The sequence below is a fragment of the Zerene cesonia genome, chromosome 1, assembly GCF_012273895.1.
Source record: "Zerene cesonia ecotype Mississippi chromosome 1, Zerene_cesonia_1.1, whole genome shotgun sequence".
NCBI lineage: Eukaryota > Metazoa > Arthropoda > Insecta > Lepidoptera > Pieridae > Zerene > Zerene cesonia.
In genome coordinates this window covers 4,930,404-4,948,253 of record NC_052102.1, presented here as the reverse complement: position 1 = coordinate 4,948,253, position 17,850 = coordinate 4,930,404, and the positions used below count along the sequence as shown (strand labels likewise).

The following is a 17,850-nucleotide window of genomic DNA, read 5'->3' as shown; positions in this document are numbered from 1 at the left end:
CATAAATCATGAAGCCAAGCTTGCATTTATTGCGAAGCGTAAATTAAAAAAGTTACTCCAATTTCGCATGAGTTATTGTACATGTTCCCTGCCGTCCCCCAGGGAATAGGTACACACCGTCACCGACGCTTTCCACCAATATTAACTTGTACAATCTAATAATGGACTTGTAGGAAACTTTGTTTTTAGTTAAACGTGTCGCGTCCTCTGAAGATCTTGTTGACTTAATAACTATGGTATTGTCGTCTCGACAATATCTTGATATCAGTACAGAAATAATTAATTCAGTGTTGTCGAGTGCGTGGTGGTGTTGCGTTGTGTGTGATGGCTGGTGAAATTAATTGGACCCAGGAATGTGACTGATGGCTAACTCTCCAGACCTGGGCTTGCTTGCGGCTAGCCTTCTACGGCTTATCATCGGTAAGTAGGTTACAAAATATTATAGCCAGACGTTCTAAACTTTTATCATCTAAAATTACATTTTACGTCTTAACTTTACCTTAGCTGTAATATAATTAATATTGAGAGACGACTCGACCTCATCGCGCCGGTAAATGTAATCAATATTAAATAACATCGTTTAAACTTGTCAAGTCAATGAGTACATTATTGGATGAAATTCGAATTCTAATATATTGTACAAGAGGAAGTATACTCTACGATCATTTATCAAAAAATAAACCAGAAGTTAAATCGCATGTAGCGTAGTAACAAAATTGCTTGTAGAAAAATGACTCTGTCGAAATACACATTTTATTTGTATCGTTTGCACAGTTTGTCCAGTATTTGTAAACTGGGGAGAAATTGTCTCTGACTTTCTTATAGCTATGTAGAATAGTGACGGAGTGAAAGCAGTTGCTTCTTTGCTTTTACAAGTTTTAATCTTACTAATGCGTCGTCTGATGCGCACACTTAACAAATGATAGCACTCGCCTGTTTTCCATCACAACGTTTAGTTTTAATTTGCTTTTTACACTTCTTAATTGTTATTGTTAAATATTGAAACTGTAATTTAATAATAGTTTTAATTTTTTTTTCATAAATTCACTGACGGTACACATGAATTTAATAAAACGCCTTCATTACACCAAATTTATCGTTTATATATTACATTATTATTAATAAAATTTCTTGATTATGATTTCGAGATATTAAAGAACATTATACGGTTGCTATTGGTTTAAATACATTACCAATTTATTCGATTTACTTTATTACATCCGGAAAAACAGCAATAAATACGGCAGTTTAATGTAAACTATAATTTTAAAATTGGACATCGTATCGCTTAAATCAATGACCATAAATATATTTTATGCTGTCCATGTTCATTGTTCTGGGTTCTCTGTTCGTTGTAAATATTTAAATCACTCCAATATTTTATTTTATTCAACGCACGTGCTTAATTTTATAAGCTTTAGTGTTAATAGGGTTAACAATGTAAAAGCGTGACTCAGGCTTCATGACTTATGCTTGTTTGTTCAGATTTTAAAAGTTTTAAAAGGTACAATTCTATGAAACTTTAAAATTGTCTATAAGGTGAGGTGTATATTGTAATAGCTTTGATTATGTCAAAATACTCTGTACACACAAAAAAAAAATAAAATCATATTTATAATCCATGTATTGGACAACAGCAATATTTTGTATCAACATTGATTAAACACCTACCTTTGTCTATTTGTATTCAGTAATAAAATTGAATAAATAACAAAAACGTAGGTACGTTTCAATTTAGAATTTACCGCGGATACGTCCTTTTATGTTTATTTTAATTAAAAAATAATTAATCCGTTTTATCGTTTTATCGTTAAACTAATATTAATATTGTACCTCTGTAAAGTAAGAAGAGTACGAGCATATAATCTATACCCAATGTTGCAATTTTATATATTATTTATAAATTATAAGCCGGCACATTCTCTCCAGAGACAGAATAAAACCGATATCACGGAGAGTCAATTTATCATAACTTTATTGTGGGTTCGTAGTGTTTTATTTATAAACTGAACATTAAGTCTAAGGTTCTTTTATATTTGAGCTTGTTATATCGTTTGAATTTATGCTCTTTCAATTCAAGTTTTGCAGCTATTGTTAAACTCAGTTGTATCTTAAAAGCACTTGACCCGCATATCTCTTGCATAAACTGTGAAATTTGTCAACTTCATTATTGAATTAAAGGCGCTCTTTACAACGAGTAATTGAGGTTTTAATTTAGAGTCTTCAAAATTTCGAGTAGTAGTTAATAGTTATTGAACACACAAAATATTTGTAGTTAAAATTTCACTCTTCCATTATTTTCTCAGTTGTGCACGTGTGTATAGTTGGATCGAAGTACGCTAAGTAATAGGAAATACTTTCATTGGAATACCGCCAAATTGCTTCGAATGATAAATAATAATACATTAGGAAAGACATTAAATACGTAGTACTACTTGCGTAGATAGCATTTTAAATGGTTTGTTCATGTAAAAATAGTAAAAACAGAACAATGCATTATTATATCTTTATTTTTTAAGCTATTTTACGTTGAAAAGTTTTTTTTTCTATTATTGTTACATTACATTTGGTATTTGTTTAATATATCTATCTTATCTATATATATAAAATTCTCGTGTCACAGTTTTCGTTGCCATACTCCTCCGAAACGGCTTGACCGATTTTGATGAAATTTTTTGTGCTTATCCGGTATCTATGAGAATCGGCCAACATCTATTTTTTATCCCGATATTCCTACGGGATACGGACTTACGCGGGTGAAACCGCGGGGCGCAGCTAGTAATATTATATAATCGGCATATCTAATGACATACACAATTAATGGGTTTGTTTTTATTGTGTGTATAAAATAAAGCAAATAAACAAATGAAAAACTTAACTACACTATGAAAAGTTCGCTATCATTTACAAATGATCACTACCAATGTGACCACATACTATCATCATTTTTCAATTGCTCTCAATATACATGGATTTTCGAAAAAGGGGCAAAATGTATGTTATTTCTTACTTTATTTTAGCAAATAAAGTCATTTTAAACCTAATTTTTCTTTTGAAGACGTATACCAACGGCATGTCATTTATTTATATATTCGCGAAATTAATTTTTTCATCCCTCGCCCAATTGCATAGAATAGTTATCCATAAAATGTATTCATAAAAATTACTGTTTGTCATTTTAGATTAGGTTCTATAAAATTTTTTAAGCAATATATTTACTAAAAATACTTATAATGTACAAACATTAATTAATAAGTATTTTATTACATTTAAGATGTTTGATATGTGTACAGACAATAAAAAATACCGGATAAAGCTACAAACCCAATATAAGATGTCGATCTGTATAACTAATAGCCCGGTTTAACTAGGTTCCTTACTGGGTTATTTGCACTTAACTTCCTGTTATGCCGGACGTATATTACTCCGTCATAAATTATTTAGCCGTTACAGTAATGTTAGCAATAACTAAGGGCAGATAAACACAGGTTATCGTTAACTAAACCCCGGAACGTGTGCTCTAGATAATTGCTACAGTAATTTACCTCATGCGCCACCATCAAATAAAGTGCCAAACTCAGTATATGCGAAACTTTAAAGTTAATTATTAACTTCGCTTCATAATTCATATTGAACTAGGAACGTTAGTTGGAATATGTATTAGTAGCTCGAATCGAATACTTGAAAGACTCTTTCAATAATTTGGTTGGTTAACATCGACTGAAATGTTTAAATAATACTTAAAATAATAGCGTTCGTAGTCTCGCCAGCGTTTAATTATTCGTTTTTGTATCGTCCTCTATTATAATGGCTTATATAATTAGAAAATTTCATTGATGATATTTATAATGAAAAAAAAAAATTACGTTCGAAGGTAGATATATAATATGGAAAGCAAAAATTTGGTTTAAAACGTAAAAAAGTGCAGATTATAAGGTTTATTATTAGCTGAGCCCAAATTGTCCGTAGCATAAATAGCTTAGTCATCAAAGGAAAGATCTAAGTCTCTTTTGTTCTTACTCTTAATCCCATCTACCTCACTCGCTGTAAAAGAGGTTCCCCATACAACGCAACGTAAGCGTGACTGTAAAGAAAGTTATCAAATACTAGTTTTCCGTTGAACTTTTCTTTACAAATAATGGCTCCTCTAAACCAGAATATTCGCCGTAGTTAAATTGTTTTTTCGTATATTTGTAGAAGAATATTTTAAAATAAAGCAATTACAAAAAAAAAACAGTTAAAACAATCCTTTCCTATTTTGTTCATGTACTTGTTATTCTTCGTTGTACCATATTCCTAACGAAAAAAACAATACGCTTTGAAGGTATGCAAGGAAGGCGTCACTATACCGTCGTCCTGTGACGTCCGCTCATGTCAAGAGGTTATGCCGCCCTCGACCCCCACTACCAAGACCTTTTAACATTTCAAAATCTTGCAAGCCTTTCATTACACTGCATACACCACGAACCTTGTTGCTTTGAATTTCCTACTCTTTGTTAGTTTTAAAACTGTTTAAACGCGGTTCATTTGATGGATTAGTTCTTTAATATTACATTGTATTGAAGTGGTTGGTTATACATGATTCATAATGTGGTACAACCAACACAAGCTATAAATTTCTCAGTTTGCAAGCAGGGATATTTTCTAGCAACACTGTATACATATATAAGTGATAAATAGACAAGTCAAATAAAAAAACGGCTATTAAGTTGCTGCGCAATACCTACTCATGTACACGAAAATGTACGTTTGTTTTCAAACGAAAACATGCTGCGACGAATAATACAATATCAAGAAAATTTCAAAAACATGTATTCTTTTAAAACATATTTCACGGAAAAAGTATAATATATAAGGCTTCATCAGTACAATTTTGTACACAAAGGGGATGATAGCATCCTGTCAAAGAGTGTGTAATTTGACTCCTTTGTGTTTCAACTAAGAGCTGTGTGTGTGGCATCCGTCATTGACTTCACCAAACATGGGTCCAATGTGCTTGTCGTTGGCGTAAAGTAATGCAATATTTAATAAACGGAATGCTCCCCAGATGCCCGGTCACTCGCACGCTGAATGCTGATGTTCTACATGTACGAATACCTACTAACTCGGAAAATTCATTCTTCATGAGCGACTTCTGTTAAAAATCACCTGCATAATTTATATCCTCCACAGATTTATTCGATTCCACTGAGGCAATCAGTTCTCCTGTAACTTTAGTTTTCACATTTAATCGCGTTTCTTAGAATTTATTACGATAATGTTTTAATGTAGTTTTATGATTTTCCATTTTATGAGGGCACTTGTGGATTAATTTGTGGTTATCAAATTTTGATTGACTATTGAGCTACAGGCAAATCGAAATTAGGTTGTGTTTACTTTGTATCGAATTTGTTATACTACAATTAATGTTTCATCAATGACAGCGGTTATAACTAATTATAAAACATAGCGATAAAGAGTATAACATAGCGCGTTAAAATATTTATTACTTTTTAAAGTAAACCAATTTCTGGAAGTCCCTTTTCTCCTGTAGTTCAAAAACATTCTGAGAATTTGTTTCGTTTTGTAAAATTACTTAATTCGTACATAATAATTCTTAGATACACATAATTTTTATCTCATTAATAAATGTGTAAGCAGGAATGTTTTTTTTTTTAATATATAAAAATGAATCGCCAACTGTGTTGCTACCTTGAGAACGGCTCGACCAATTGGGTTTGTTAAGGTACAAGGACGGTATTTACGGAGATAAAATACGTACCACGGGTACAGCCGAGGCAGACCGCTAGTTTTTCATAAAATTTACGATTCTCGTTTTATTTATGTCGCGATTTATATAATTGGCAAATCATTTTATATTCTCAATATCGGGTTGACGTGATGGTCAAGTCAAACTCATAGTTCATAACTTCGACCATCGGTTGAGCGCTTCACATTAAATAGCTCAGAAATGTTTGAAGTATCGCCAGCTGACTTGGTAGTGCCAAGTTTAGAATGCTTTAGTGGCAGCTCTAGAAGTCTATTCTAACGTGCATAGTGTTAGATTTCAGTAATTAAACGTACGAATCCGGAACGCAAACTTGGTACATAGCTGCTGAGGCTATAGATAATATAATATGTAAATTATTGTGTTTGCTTATCTTTCCGGGAAGTGTATATGTGCAGTCGTCTGTGTATTACTTTATGTTGCTATTCAAATATTTTACATACTTATTCATAAACGTAGGTTAGTCCGAATTTGAGATCTTCCAAAAGAATTTGTTAGTACTACATATCCCTTACACGTGGTTATTATTTAATAAAATCTTCCAATTTCCACGATTTAACTTGATAATTATATTTTAGTTATTGCCGAAAATCTTTTAGCTAAATGTAGAAAATAAGATGAAAGAAATTCTAGAAAGTACGTTGGCTTTGTGTTATGTTTATACCATTAATATTCAAATTAAATTAATTTCAAATCTGAGAAGCGACAACGGTTAATATTAGATGAGAAATTTAATCATATGAATAAATTAGTTTATACCTAAATCGAGATGTGTTTTGACCGCAATTCAACTAGGTAATTATAAGTTCTTGGTGTAACTTTAATGGCCGCGTGACACACACAGTGCGGGCGTGTTGTGGGATATTTCATATTAATTGCTGAACCGCAGCCGGCGGATGCTGCGCGGTCACTATTGTGTCCACCTGTCTACACCAGAAACCGTGTTCTCTGGTAATCCGATTAACGTTCTGAGGATGAAAACTTGAGCTTCAATATAAAGTTGTCATACAAAACCAGCTTACGTTTGGCTGAAATTTTTAAAAGGTTCTTAAGCTGCTATCCTACTTAGGATACTCTATTGTAAATTTCCAATAGCCGTTTGACTAATGCATTAGATATTGTGAACTTCTCAACGATGGGATATCGGTTGACTTGTTTACTTGTATTGTTTATTTTCAGTCTTACATTTGAGTAGATTTATTAAATAAATGTAGCGATTTAAGAATTTTATTTAATCTTTCATATCACAAATGATAAACACTAGCTAATATTAACGAAAAATGTTTATTTAGTTGAATTTACATAACGATTAAATTTAAAATTGAAATACATATCTAGGACTAAGCCTAATAAGAACGTAAACAAAATTCAAGGTAAATTGATTAAATACATTTTACAAAAAATGCATCATAATTACGCGAGTATTATGAAGGCATACTGGTATAAAGTAGTAGAACGCGCAGTTAGACGAAATTCATTTAGGATTTGCGGTAAAAAGCTCAGGTTTTTCTGTTTCTAAGTACCTATTACTCGCAGTCAGCGCTCCGTAAAAGAGTGGGTATATCGACTCTATGGAATATCTTTGAGTGCATTAAGTTACGAGATTTAGAGCATTTAGGTTATGATTAATTGTTTTTATATACGTAGGTAATATATTTCGATCAAAATTGTTTTTAAAAGCATGTTAGTAAACTTAATATTATAATTTTCTATAGAAAATTAAAAATCAAACGCAGGGTAGGGTAATGAAGGTTCAAACCTATATCAGAGTGTTTGTGACATCAAAGCGATTATTTTTTAGAGTTCCATTAAACAACGGAAATGTATTATGTTCTATGAGGAAATAGAAAATTAAAAGCTTCTTTGATTTTTAATAAGGTTTTTTTTGCTTTTTTTAACTTAGCCCGTTGAAAACATCTTGTATCATAAACTTATTTAAATTTTTTCTTATCCATCAGCGCCATCTACACATGCGGTTTAACAATTTTTTCGCAAATTGTACGGTGTACTGCCATCTATAGGTATTACAAAGAATACAAGCTCAAAAAGTTCTTCCTTCACCCTCCGTCAGATGGCGCTATTGCGTTGGTGGCGCCACTGTTGGTGTGGTTCGTGGATCATCATCGTTTCTACATTTGCACCACAGGCTTTACAAGTATTTTGTGTACCCTCGACTAGATGGCGCTGTCAGTGTTACAAGTGTTTTTAAACAGAAGGAACGAACTATAGAGCACTGACTGACGGAGATTATTGAGAACGGTCTCTGACTGACTTATATTTTAGAAATAAATAAAAAAAAATAATCCTAAATACAACCAACTGCCATTTATGGATTGAAAAACGTTATATCTTTAGTGCAAATTATATATTTTTCTATTCATAAAGACCTAAAAGACCTTATAACCTTAACTGGTATTGTTAATGAAAATATTTACTCATAGCTTTTTGCTTGCGGTTTCGCTCGTGTACCCTTCACGTCGTCACGATTCACGTCAAGGCCTTTCAGTTTTGTTTCCATGGCAAGAACTAGCGTTTATTTTTCTGTATTTCATTCACCTATTAATAAAAATTTGTCTTTGTATTTCAGTGGTCCAAACGTGAACATTTCACAACAAAATAAAAATAGTTGCCTGTTGCATTTTTGTGAATTTTACTGATATATAAATAGAAATAGGAATATGAAATTATACTCAACGCGAATACGGGCTTACAACACATTTAGGAGAGATGTGTTGTAAGCCTCTTTGTTATATGCATCTATAAGAATACTTGAAAGTAAATTGAACGATGAGAACCAGCAACATTTGAAATTATTTTCCTTTCATCGGTGGTTTGCAAATACCCATCAAGTCTAATGTGGTGCTTAAATCATTGCCGATAAAAGTCCAAGTCGAATTCATATTTATAATGCGACTAATTACTCTCTTTAGATCATCATTCTTTTTCATATAATTGATAACTGATGCCTGAATCCTCTCATACGTGAAATACGACACATATAGTATTAATATAGTTCCATCAAGAAAAACAAAACAAAGAATAAATAATACGGTTTTATGTTGATTGAAATTGTGTAAGGGTTAAGAACATTGTTCTTTCTTTTTCAGGTAAGCAAATTTTGGCGACCCATGAAGCTTTTGAGGAAATTTGATAGCCTCGAGCTTATGTATGGTAAAGTTAAACATACAGGAGACGGAGGTTTGTATGAATACAATATAAGGTTATTTTCTGAATATTCAACTTGTTTGTGACTTTTTGTCAATATGATTGTTTCAAAATGGAAAAGGAGATGAAATATTTTTGATGAAGATTATTTATTTCAACGAATGTGTAGGTAATATACCTGACTTGAATAATTGCTGTTATATTAAAGGACTAATTACAAGTTTTCTGTCCACCCTATTCATAATGAAATATCATAAACGTAGGCGTAACGTTAAAAAAGAAATACCTCTCTAACTCTCTATGTAACTTCCTTTTTAAATTTATTTAAAAACTTTAAAAGCTAGCCGAACGTGTTTAATCCATGTTTTATCTAGACGATAGAGGCTATAATTAAAAAAAAATAATCTCGTTTTTATTGTGGTCGTGTTGACATTATCGTATACTCGCAGATATAACAAATAATTAATATTATATGCGTATAAATATCATGGTATTAAATAAAGCATTCTCTGTCCCTATATCCCTATGTATGCTTAAATCTTTAAAGTGAAGCAACGGATTTTGATGGCGTATTAAATAGATAAAGATGTTTCAAGAGGAAGATATAATATAATATATAATAACATAAGATATAATAACATCTATTAAACTACTCCGAAATAACGCGTGCGAAGCCGCGGGCAAATGCTATTAGTAATAAAGGAATACGTTTTTTTTTCTACCAGTAGTAGATTTATTTGGGTTTATTATCTCATAAACAAATATTTAATGGGTTTTGGATTGTATTATCTTAGATATCCTTTGGTTTTTTTGTTTATTAAAATGTTAAAAATGTAATTACTAGGAAAATGTAAATAAGTATAGTCGCGTAATGTCCCTATATATGTATGTATGCATGTTTAAAACTACGCAATGGATATTTTAAATAGATAGAGTGATTCAAGAGAAAGGTTTAAGTGCATCTATTAAACTACTCCGAATTTAATGCGTGTGAAGCCGCGGTAAAAAGCTAGTAATATTATAATTTGTATTCATTTTTGTTAATTTGTTTATTCTGTTGTTTGAAATTGATACACAAATGCAAATATCATATTCGCATAATGTTACTCCATTAAAGCACTTGTAATTAATTCAATGCCTTAGAAAGTGCTCATTAATTTTAATGACTTACAGACTTAAGTAGCACAATGATGAATAGTTACGCTCTCTTTTAATGACCTTGCTTAGAAAAAAAGGTTATGTCAAAATTATAGGGCTGAAGGACAGTGTCGTCAGACCTTGCTGATTATTATAAAACTTTCGTTTAGTATGCATTAATATTTCATGAAAGGATCCAAATATATCAAACAATCTTATTTTTGTTCTAGCCAATAACGCGTGCTAATTCCCAAATCATGTAAATAACTGTCATGTCGTTCAATTTATAGTTGTATAATAACGTTGGCCGATATATAGGGTCGGTGTGTTCGATTTTGGAATTATGCTGTTTAATATAAGGTCGAAAATGATTTAAACTACGCAAAGGGAGCGTAGCTATATCGCCACAGATAATGGGTAGGTTGACGTTGAAACGCGGGGTTGCGTTTCGATTGTTGCGGCCGGACGCAGCTACCATTTCCGTATTCCACATCCCACTATTCACGTATTGAACGTACAACACTCGTTACCCTCTATACCGGTAATTATTATCCAACGCAAAGAATGAATCGAAATTTAATTTTCCCGACGCGCAGGCGGCAACCGTTGAATGGCAAAATATTTCACATAAGGCTATGTATCACGTATTGGACGCATTATGTGGAATCGTGTTTAATTTGGATTCATTTTTCCGTATAATTAATATGCACTTTTTGTTTTATTCACAGTTTTCTTTGTTTATATTAAAAAATGAGTTTTATTATTTGGTGTTATTTTAATTTATGATAAAAAAGGCAAAACATAAATTGGTACACTCATCATTAAGATTATAACATATACGTACTATATGATTTGTAGATCCATCTAAAGAATATTTATTTTGAACCATTAAGTTGATATTTTATATGCAACAAATAAGGGACAAGTACCTCGAAGAAAGTTTTTATTACGGTGTGAGTTTAAACGTGAAAAGTTTGCATAATTGCGGCGCGCATGTTAGTATTAAATGACATAGGTCGCGTATCTTTTTGTTGAGGATGTTTTTTATTTAATTTCGTCGTACCCGAGACGCTGTCCATTTTCTAAGTTCTAACAATAAAGTATATCGTGAGTGTAGTTAGATATTTTTTCCTATAACGTATTTGTTCATTCAATTAAGTTCAAATAAATTCAAAGTGTGTAGAGATTTAAGTCTATTAAAATTTTACGGACAAATGCATTTAAATGAAAAAGCCTATTTTAGCACAATAGTATTTCGAGGCCCGCAGGTCCCTTCCTTCTCGCATAATAGCAGGTATGCTTGGTGGGAGGCGAAGTCCATAGCACGTGTGTCGCTTACCGGAGTAATTTCGCACACGTAGAGAAACGTAAAAGAGGCGAAAATAAAGCGCTCATCTGAAAATGGTATTATGCACATTCCATTCGCAAATACACTCCTCGTAATATTTGATGTTTAATTCAGCTCTTCTATTATTTTAGATGTTCTAAATTCGTATGAAATACGTAATTGCGTGTATTTTGGTAATGTACGCTTAGTCTCGAATAAACTTTCAAATTCCGCTGCTTTGTGCCTAAGAAATTGGGTTTCTATTCAAATTTGATTTAGCTTTAGCGAACATCTACATACAAGGTATCCGGTGAAGGATATTCGTTTCTCTTTGTGTTCATAAGCCAACTCAAAAATCAAACAAGGCAGTATAGAGCGACAGTTGCTACGTGCCATCTGTGACCAATGGCGTCGTCTTTCCACTTCTAAAAATAAAACAATACATGTGATAGATGAATCTCCTGAAAATAGAAAATACTAGTTGAAGTTAAGAGAGTAGTTATTGATAAAAATTGAGACATCATTTCTTTATATTTATAAAAATGCTTATTGTCCTTTAAAAATTCTAATATTTTGGTGTCAACGCCCTGTCATAACAAAATGTATAGTTGTATAAGTTCCATTATAAAAATATCTCGTAGCTTGTGCATATAGTATTGATTTTTCAACAGTCTATTATAATAAAACATTACATACGGTAACATAACAAAGTCATCAATTTTACCATGTCAACCGTTGTGGGCCGCTTTATCACGATGTTTATAAAACAGAACTATGAAAACAACAGTTTAAAGCAAACTTTGACTTGTAAAATTTTTAGTGTTTTTTTTTTTTTTTATTCCAATTTCCCAATTGTTCGTATATGTATATATATACTTTGTCCAATTGATCGAATACATACTAGATTTTGCCCACGGCTTCGCATGCGTTATTTCCGGGTAGTTTAATAGATGCACTCTATTTGTAAAAAAAACCCCATCAAAATCCCTTAGGTAGTTTTAAAGATTTAAGCATACATGGGGACAAAGAAAGCGACTTTGTTTTATACTATGTAGTTATCTATATGTTAAGAGTATTATGTAAAAACTAAAATTTTTCAGCAAAATCCCCATTTTAGTGACGTTAATTTTTAAAACTACTATAAAACGTTTTGGTACCACAGTCCCGGCGAAGTCGAAACAGCTTACCTACATGCCGCATTTTCCGGCGAGGCCACAATAAGAGAAATATAAACAAATGCTTTCCTGTTTGTTCGCGTTGGGTCGTTGACAAAGCATTCGTTAAAGTATGTACTTACTCGCAGAGTATCTTATGTGCCTGCATGAAAGAAACCAGTCATGTGCAAAAAAAAAAGAAAAACATTGTTATCTGGAAGGAACTGTTTTTGAATAAGCATGAAATATGTTTTCCGCTTACCTACTCGTTTATTACATGTAATTTGTTGTACGCTATTACACGTTGCTAGGAATTATATATTATTTTTTATATATGTTTGAAAAAACGGACCAATTATTGAACCAAATTACTGTAATTGATATAGACTAGAGTTTACAATAGTGCTGAAACCAAATCTCCAATTATTTTATCGATATTTCGGTACACATTTTCGCGGTATTTGTGGTGAAATGTTAATATATTTTGCTAAAATCACGCAATATGACAACAACCAGAGGGCGCGCAACGGCCGGCCTCAAGCCATTATGATGAGTTAGTGTGCTTATCTGTGACAGTTTTAAATTCCGTTAGAGTCAACTCTGCGTATCAGATGGTGCTACATCACGCCGTCGTTTTATATTTTGGTCTCTTGTTGAAGTACTCTGTACAAAATGCGCATTTGCTAGGCAACAAGCAATTTTAATTAATAAATGGCCTCCACTCTGTGGATTTATATTGTAAAACATATAAACTATGCTTCCACAATAATGCGAATGCTTTAACGCCTGTTTAAGAGCGCTACTTCAATTTATTGTGATTATCATTATTTAAATTATACTCATAAAAAATTGTGTTCAGTTAAAATTCGGTTCTATATGTTTTTGCGTAATAAAAAAATTAATAAACCTTTGTCTAAAACATATATTGTTGATCTATATTTATACGGGCAATCATTTCTTATCCTGAACGTTGCGTTAGAACAACATTGTATCTATTTGGTTCCAAATAAACGGTTTTCAATTGCTGAAGGTTCGCTCATTTTTATATTTATTTCACATCTTTACTGTTTACTTTAAGTAAACAAAAGAAACGAAAGGAAAAGAAAAAACGTCGTGTGTGAACAATATCGAGCGACGTGCATTTAACATATTTGTAAAATTAATCTGAAGTGAACAGTTAGAGAGCAGTCTATCCACCACAAATTTTATGCTCGGCTGTGCATTAGTCTATGTGAATTGTACAAACACAAATAAAACAAAAAAATGTAGCAAATGAAGAGCTCGGATCAGTATATGTGAGATGCCACAATAAAGAAGTGGCGAAGTCACTTAAGCCGAACTCCAGAAAACTTTAGAGGAAAATCAAAGTTCGATCAACGACATTCAATGTACATTGGTCATAAGCAATGCTGTCCTACATAGATATAACTGTACATTCAGATGATACTTAAACGTATTGACTTTTATAAACAAGATGCCATCGTAATTGCTGAACATAATGGCAACGTCAAGTTTCTATTGAAAGTGATACAATGAGAGCCGAGTCCATCTTTGTGTATTTCTTGCTTTTCTTTTGGGGCCAGGGCGCTTGAATAAAAGATTCGTATATTATCCCAGACTTGGACCGAGTACAATAGAACAGCGACAACACAGTGACTGTAACTCAGTAAGCAAGGAAACCACCATTGTAAAATACAACTGCTTCGGGTGTCCAAAGAAGGTTTTCCAATTTTTCGAATTAAATCAATTAGGATATTCTGGATTGTTAGTGGTGCAAGGCATTCAATGAAATATCTTGTATTACGTGTACTTACCGTTTCTAAATAAAAATGTTGAACAAAAAGAGATAATAAATCGTTACTTAAGTATTTTGATATGAAGACCCCTAAGGGTAAACAAATACTTGCGAAGAAAAGTCACGCGTTGGTTTTATGGCTTTTGAAGAAGGGTTCAGTTCTCTGAATAAGAAAACATAATTCGTCGTCTTCCCCGTAAGTAGTTTGAAGTGCAAACAAAAGAACGATACAAGCGTTTCACGCATACACAAAAGAAACCGACCCGAATCCGCGCCGATTGTACGCAAATTGTGTTTCTCATGAAAACGTCTAAGGTCACGCGTCACTGACCTGACGTTATTTGTCAGAGTGGATCGAAAAGCAATTTCATCTAACTGGAGACTATTTGTCACACATAAAACGTGATATATGGAGGCCTTCCGTCGATACATTCTCCAGCCGCAGCGGACTCCGGAACTAATGTGGACGGACTACTAAATGATATACTTATTCCAACTTTATCCCTTCACTTTTACGGTTCTGATTTTATTATAAAGGGTCTGTAAATAGTAAACATTTATTGATTTTATGTTCTTTTTACTATGCTACAAGTCAGTAGTTAATGTTTCATTCTTTATGAAGAGGATGACAAATAAAAACAGCATTCAGTCAGTCTATCATTCAAAAATATTGTGTAGGTAATGGGAAAGACCAACTTCTGATACGGGATTATTTAATGTTGATTAGTCTTTGAGTATTGTTTATGAATTTAAAAAATTATGTATGATGATATACATTAAGAATTGTAATTGAAATCATTCATATAAAGTCTCGCAACCGCTTTCGAAATTCCGAACGTGTTACGTGTGTAATATGATTTTGAAGTATATAGATATTTCCCGGTTGATCTTCCTTCGTTCGGGCATCAGAATAAAGACGTATTTTCGACGTGATCCAAGGTAACAAAGCATGCGGAATAATAGAGCAACAAGTTCAGAGCATATTCACATATACCCAGCGTTGTCAGATGTTGTCGAGTGAGTATGGACGAAAACAATGCACATTGAACCTTTCCGGGTGTCAACGGTACGAGTAAATAGTTCTTGTACATCGGGTCAGAGTTTTCGTCTGAAAATAGAAAATTGGATTGGCTAACATCGGTAATAGGGACAACGTCGACGAGTTAGAAATGAAAACTCGGTCTGTGATATGCATGATGCGCTTACTGCAAATGTCCGCTGTAGCGCTGAGGCACTGTATAAACGCTAAGTGTAAAACCGTATTATCATAACTGGCTTCCTTAAAAAAAACATGATTTTATTATGAATATTTCCATTTATATTGGTCTTGTAATATAGTTATTTTTAGACTATCTACGAAAGAAAATATCGCGCTTCACGTCTTTTCTAAGTATTCCTTTCCTATCCAATTTTCATATAAAAAAAATTTAGATTTTGGCGGTGATACATAATCGTCATGAAAATAATTTATTTAAAGTACAAATTGAAGATCTTCCTTTTTAAACGTGTCACGATCAACATGTCAACGATCACACAAATACGCAATTTGATCAAATGTTTAACACAAACAAAAAAAAACACGTCATCGTACCATGTGCATGGTTAAATTTCTGATCGACGCTTCAGGCGTAATAATATTAGGAGCATTCGGCATAGTTAAGAGATTGTTATCTTATATTGAAATTGTATGAGTCGGATCGCGTGGGAATGAATCAGAAGCGTAACATTTGGCGATAATTTAATATGTGGGATATGCAGGATAAAAGAAGGCGCCGGGCCGCGAACGTCGTGGATATTACTTACTATGTGTTTGAGAGCACGCGTCGTTACTTTGCCTAATGATACTCGAGAGCGAAAAAAATATGATGCTAGATTGAATTTCCAAACTCCTCAGCATTTGTTTGACAAATTTCCTTGATCTTGTCTAGTTTCTATCGTGATAACTTAAGCTTTGGTTAATTAGACAAGCTATTATTGGTAATATTTAACCTGCTTCACATATTTTTGAAGTACATATCTCATTTAGCTATTCAAATATTTGCCCATCGAAATTTGAATTAATTAGAACGGCATTTATTAGTGCGGCAATTTTAGAATATTAAATATCGTTTCGCGTGTTTTGCGCAATGCTTAAATAATGGAAGCCTAATAATATTTCTACCAAAATTAGTCGTCTAATTTGACTTGGAACAGAATGATGTATATTAAATTTTCTTTAGCACGAAACTTCTGAAGGTTATATAGATTAGGTACATGTATGTTTCTTTTACTTTATTATTAAATTATTTACATATTTATTTACAATTGTTCAAAAACATTAAATAACTTTATAAAGGTTAATATAGCTTTTTGAAAATAAAATGTAATTACAGTTGAAGTCGGAAATGCGGTTCTAAGTGCAAGACGTATGTAAGGAAAAACTTTCTTTTATGAACAAGATTGCACAGAATATTACTTTAACTCTCCGCAAAACTGAAATTCGCAACCTAAAAAGGAGCAACTGCTACTGCTACTACTTCAGTTCTGAGTCTGTTAGATTACTTTATCCTCACCTTTTGCTCGAGTTTTCGAATCGCAATTTATAATATTATCACAAGTTTCCTAGTGAATAAGATTAAGTCGATTACTATTCAAGGTCTCCTTCAACTATTAGACCTCTGACAATCGATCCCGACGACAAACGGACCCTCTTCAAGCTATAGGTAATATTAATAAAGTTTTATAACTTCTGTCAAGCAGAAATGGAACATAAATCATCATTCTATGGATTATTATACCACATACAGATATTTCAGTATCTCTATTCATTATTATTGATTTTAAACAGTATAATGTTTCTCGATGATAATATTGACACAACTACATACAAACCCTTTGTACTTCACAATACCAAATCGGCTTATTCGGAAAATTATTTATTGAAAATTGCAGGTCAAGTAGCTTGAGATTATCATTAGCGTGTACATAATGGTACTATAAACGCTCCACGGAGAGTGATGATACACACGATTGTAGGCAATGGGATTGCGGCTCGCAGGGCAAATGTGCGCAGGCTGTGCCTCATTAAGGCTAATAGTCGGACATCAATCAATGTTCGCGTAATAATGAGCTGTCTTCCCGATCGATACCCGTAAATGTCACCAGCGTGGCTGACACAAAACTTTTGCTTTAGCAAATGACGGACTATCACGCATACATCGATGTATTGATATGGATTCCAGAGAAAATGTTGACGGTACAATGATTTTCTTGTAGTTATTTTTTATGTCATATATATTTACATGTACAGTAGCCGCTTACCCCGTCGATCCGTTCGATCCGTTCTTCTTCTTCACAGCTAAGTGTTCTAAGGTTAAAGATATACCGAAATTTTCTCTTAAGCCATTGTTTAACAACCAAAACACATTCTTATGTTATTTTAAACAGAAAATGATGTGATTAAACACCCGATGTATGTAACCAAATCTAAAATGATATCCGCGTCGATATAAAAAAGTTTGTTTAA

At 32.7% G+C, this 17,850-nt stretch overlaps 1 protein-coding gene across 1 annotated transcript in view; it reads left to right on the top strand.

Moving 5' to 3' along the window:
• LOC119828250 (neural-cadherin-like) overlaps window positions 1-17,850 on the top strand; it is a 115,322-nt gene that overhangs the window by 23,458 nt on the left and 74,014 nt on the right. The window contains exon 2 of the mRNA XM_038350359.1: window positions 174-420. Coding sequence (XP_038206287.1) covers window positions 363-420 — 58 coding nt within the window. The 5' untranslated portion in view covers window positions 174-362. The remainder of the gene's footprint in view (window positions 1-173; window positions 421-17,850) is intronic.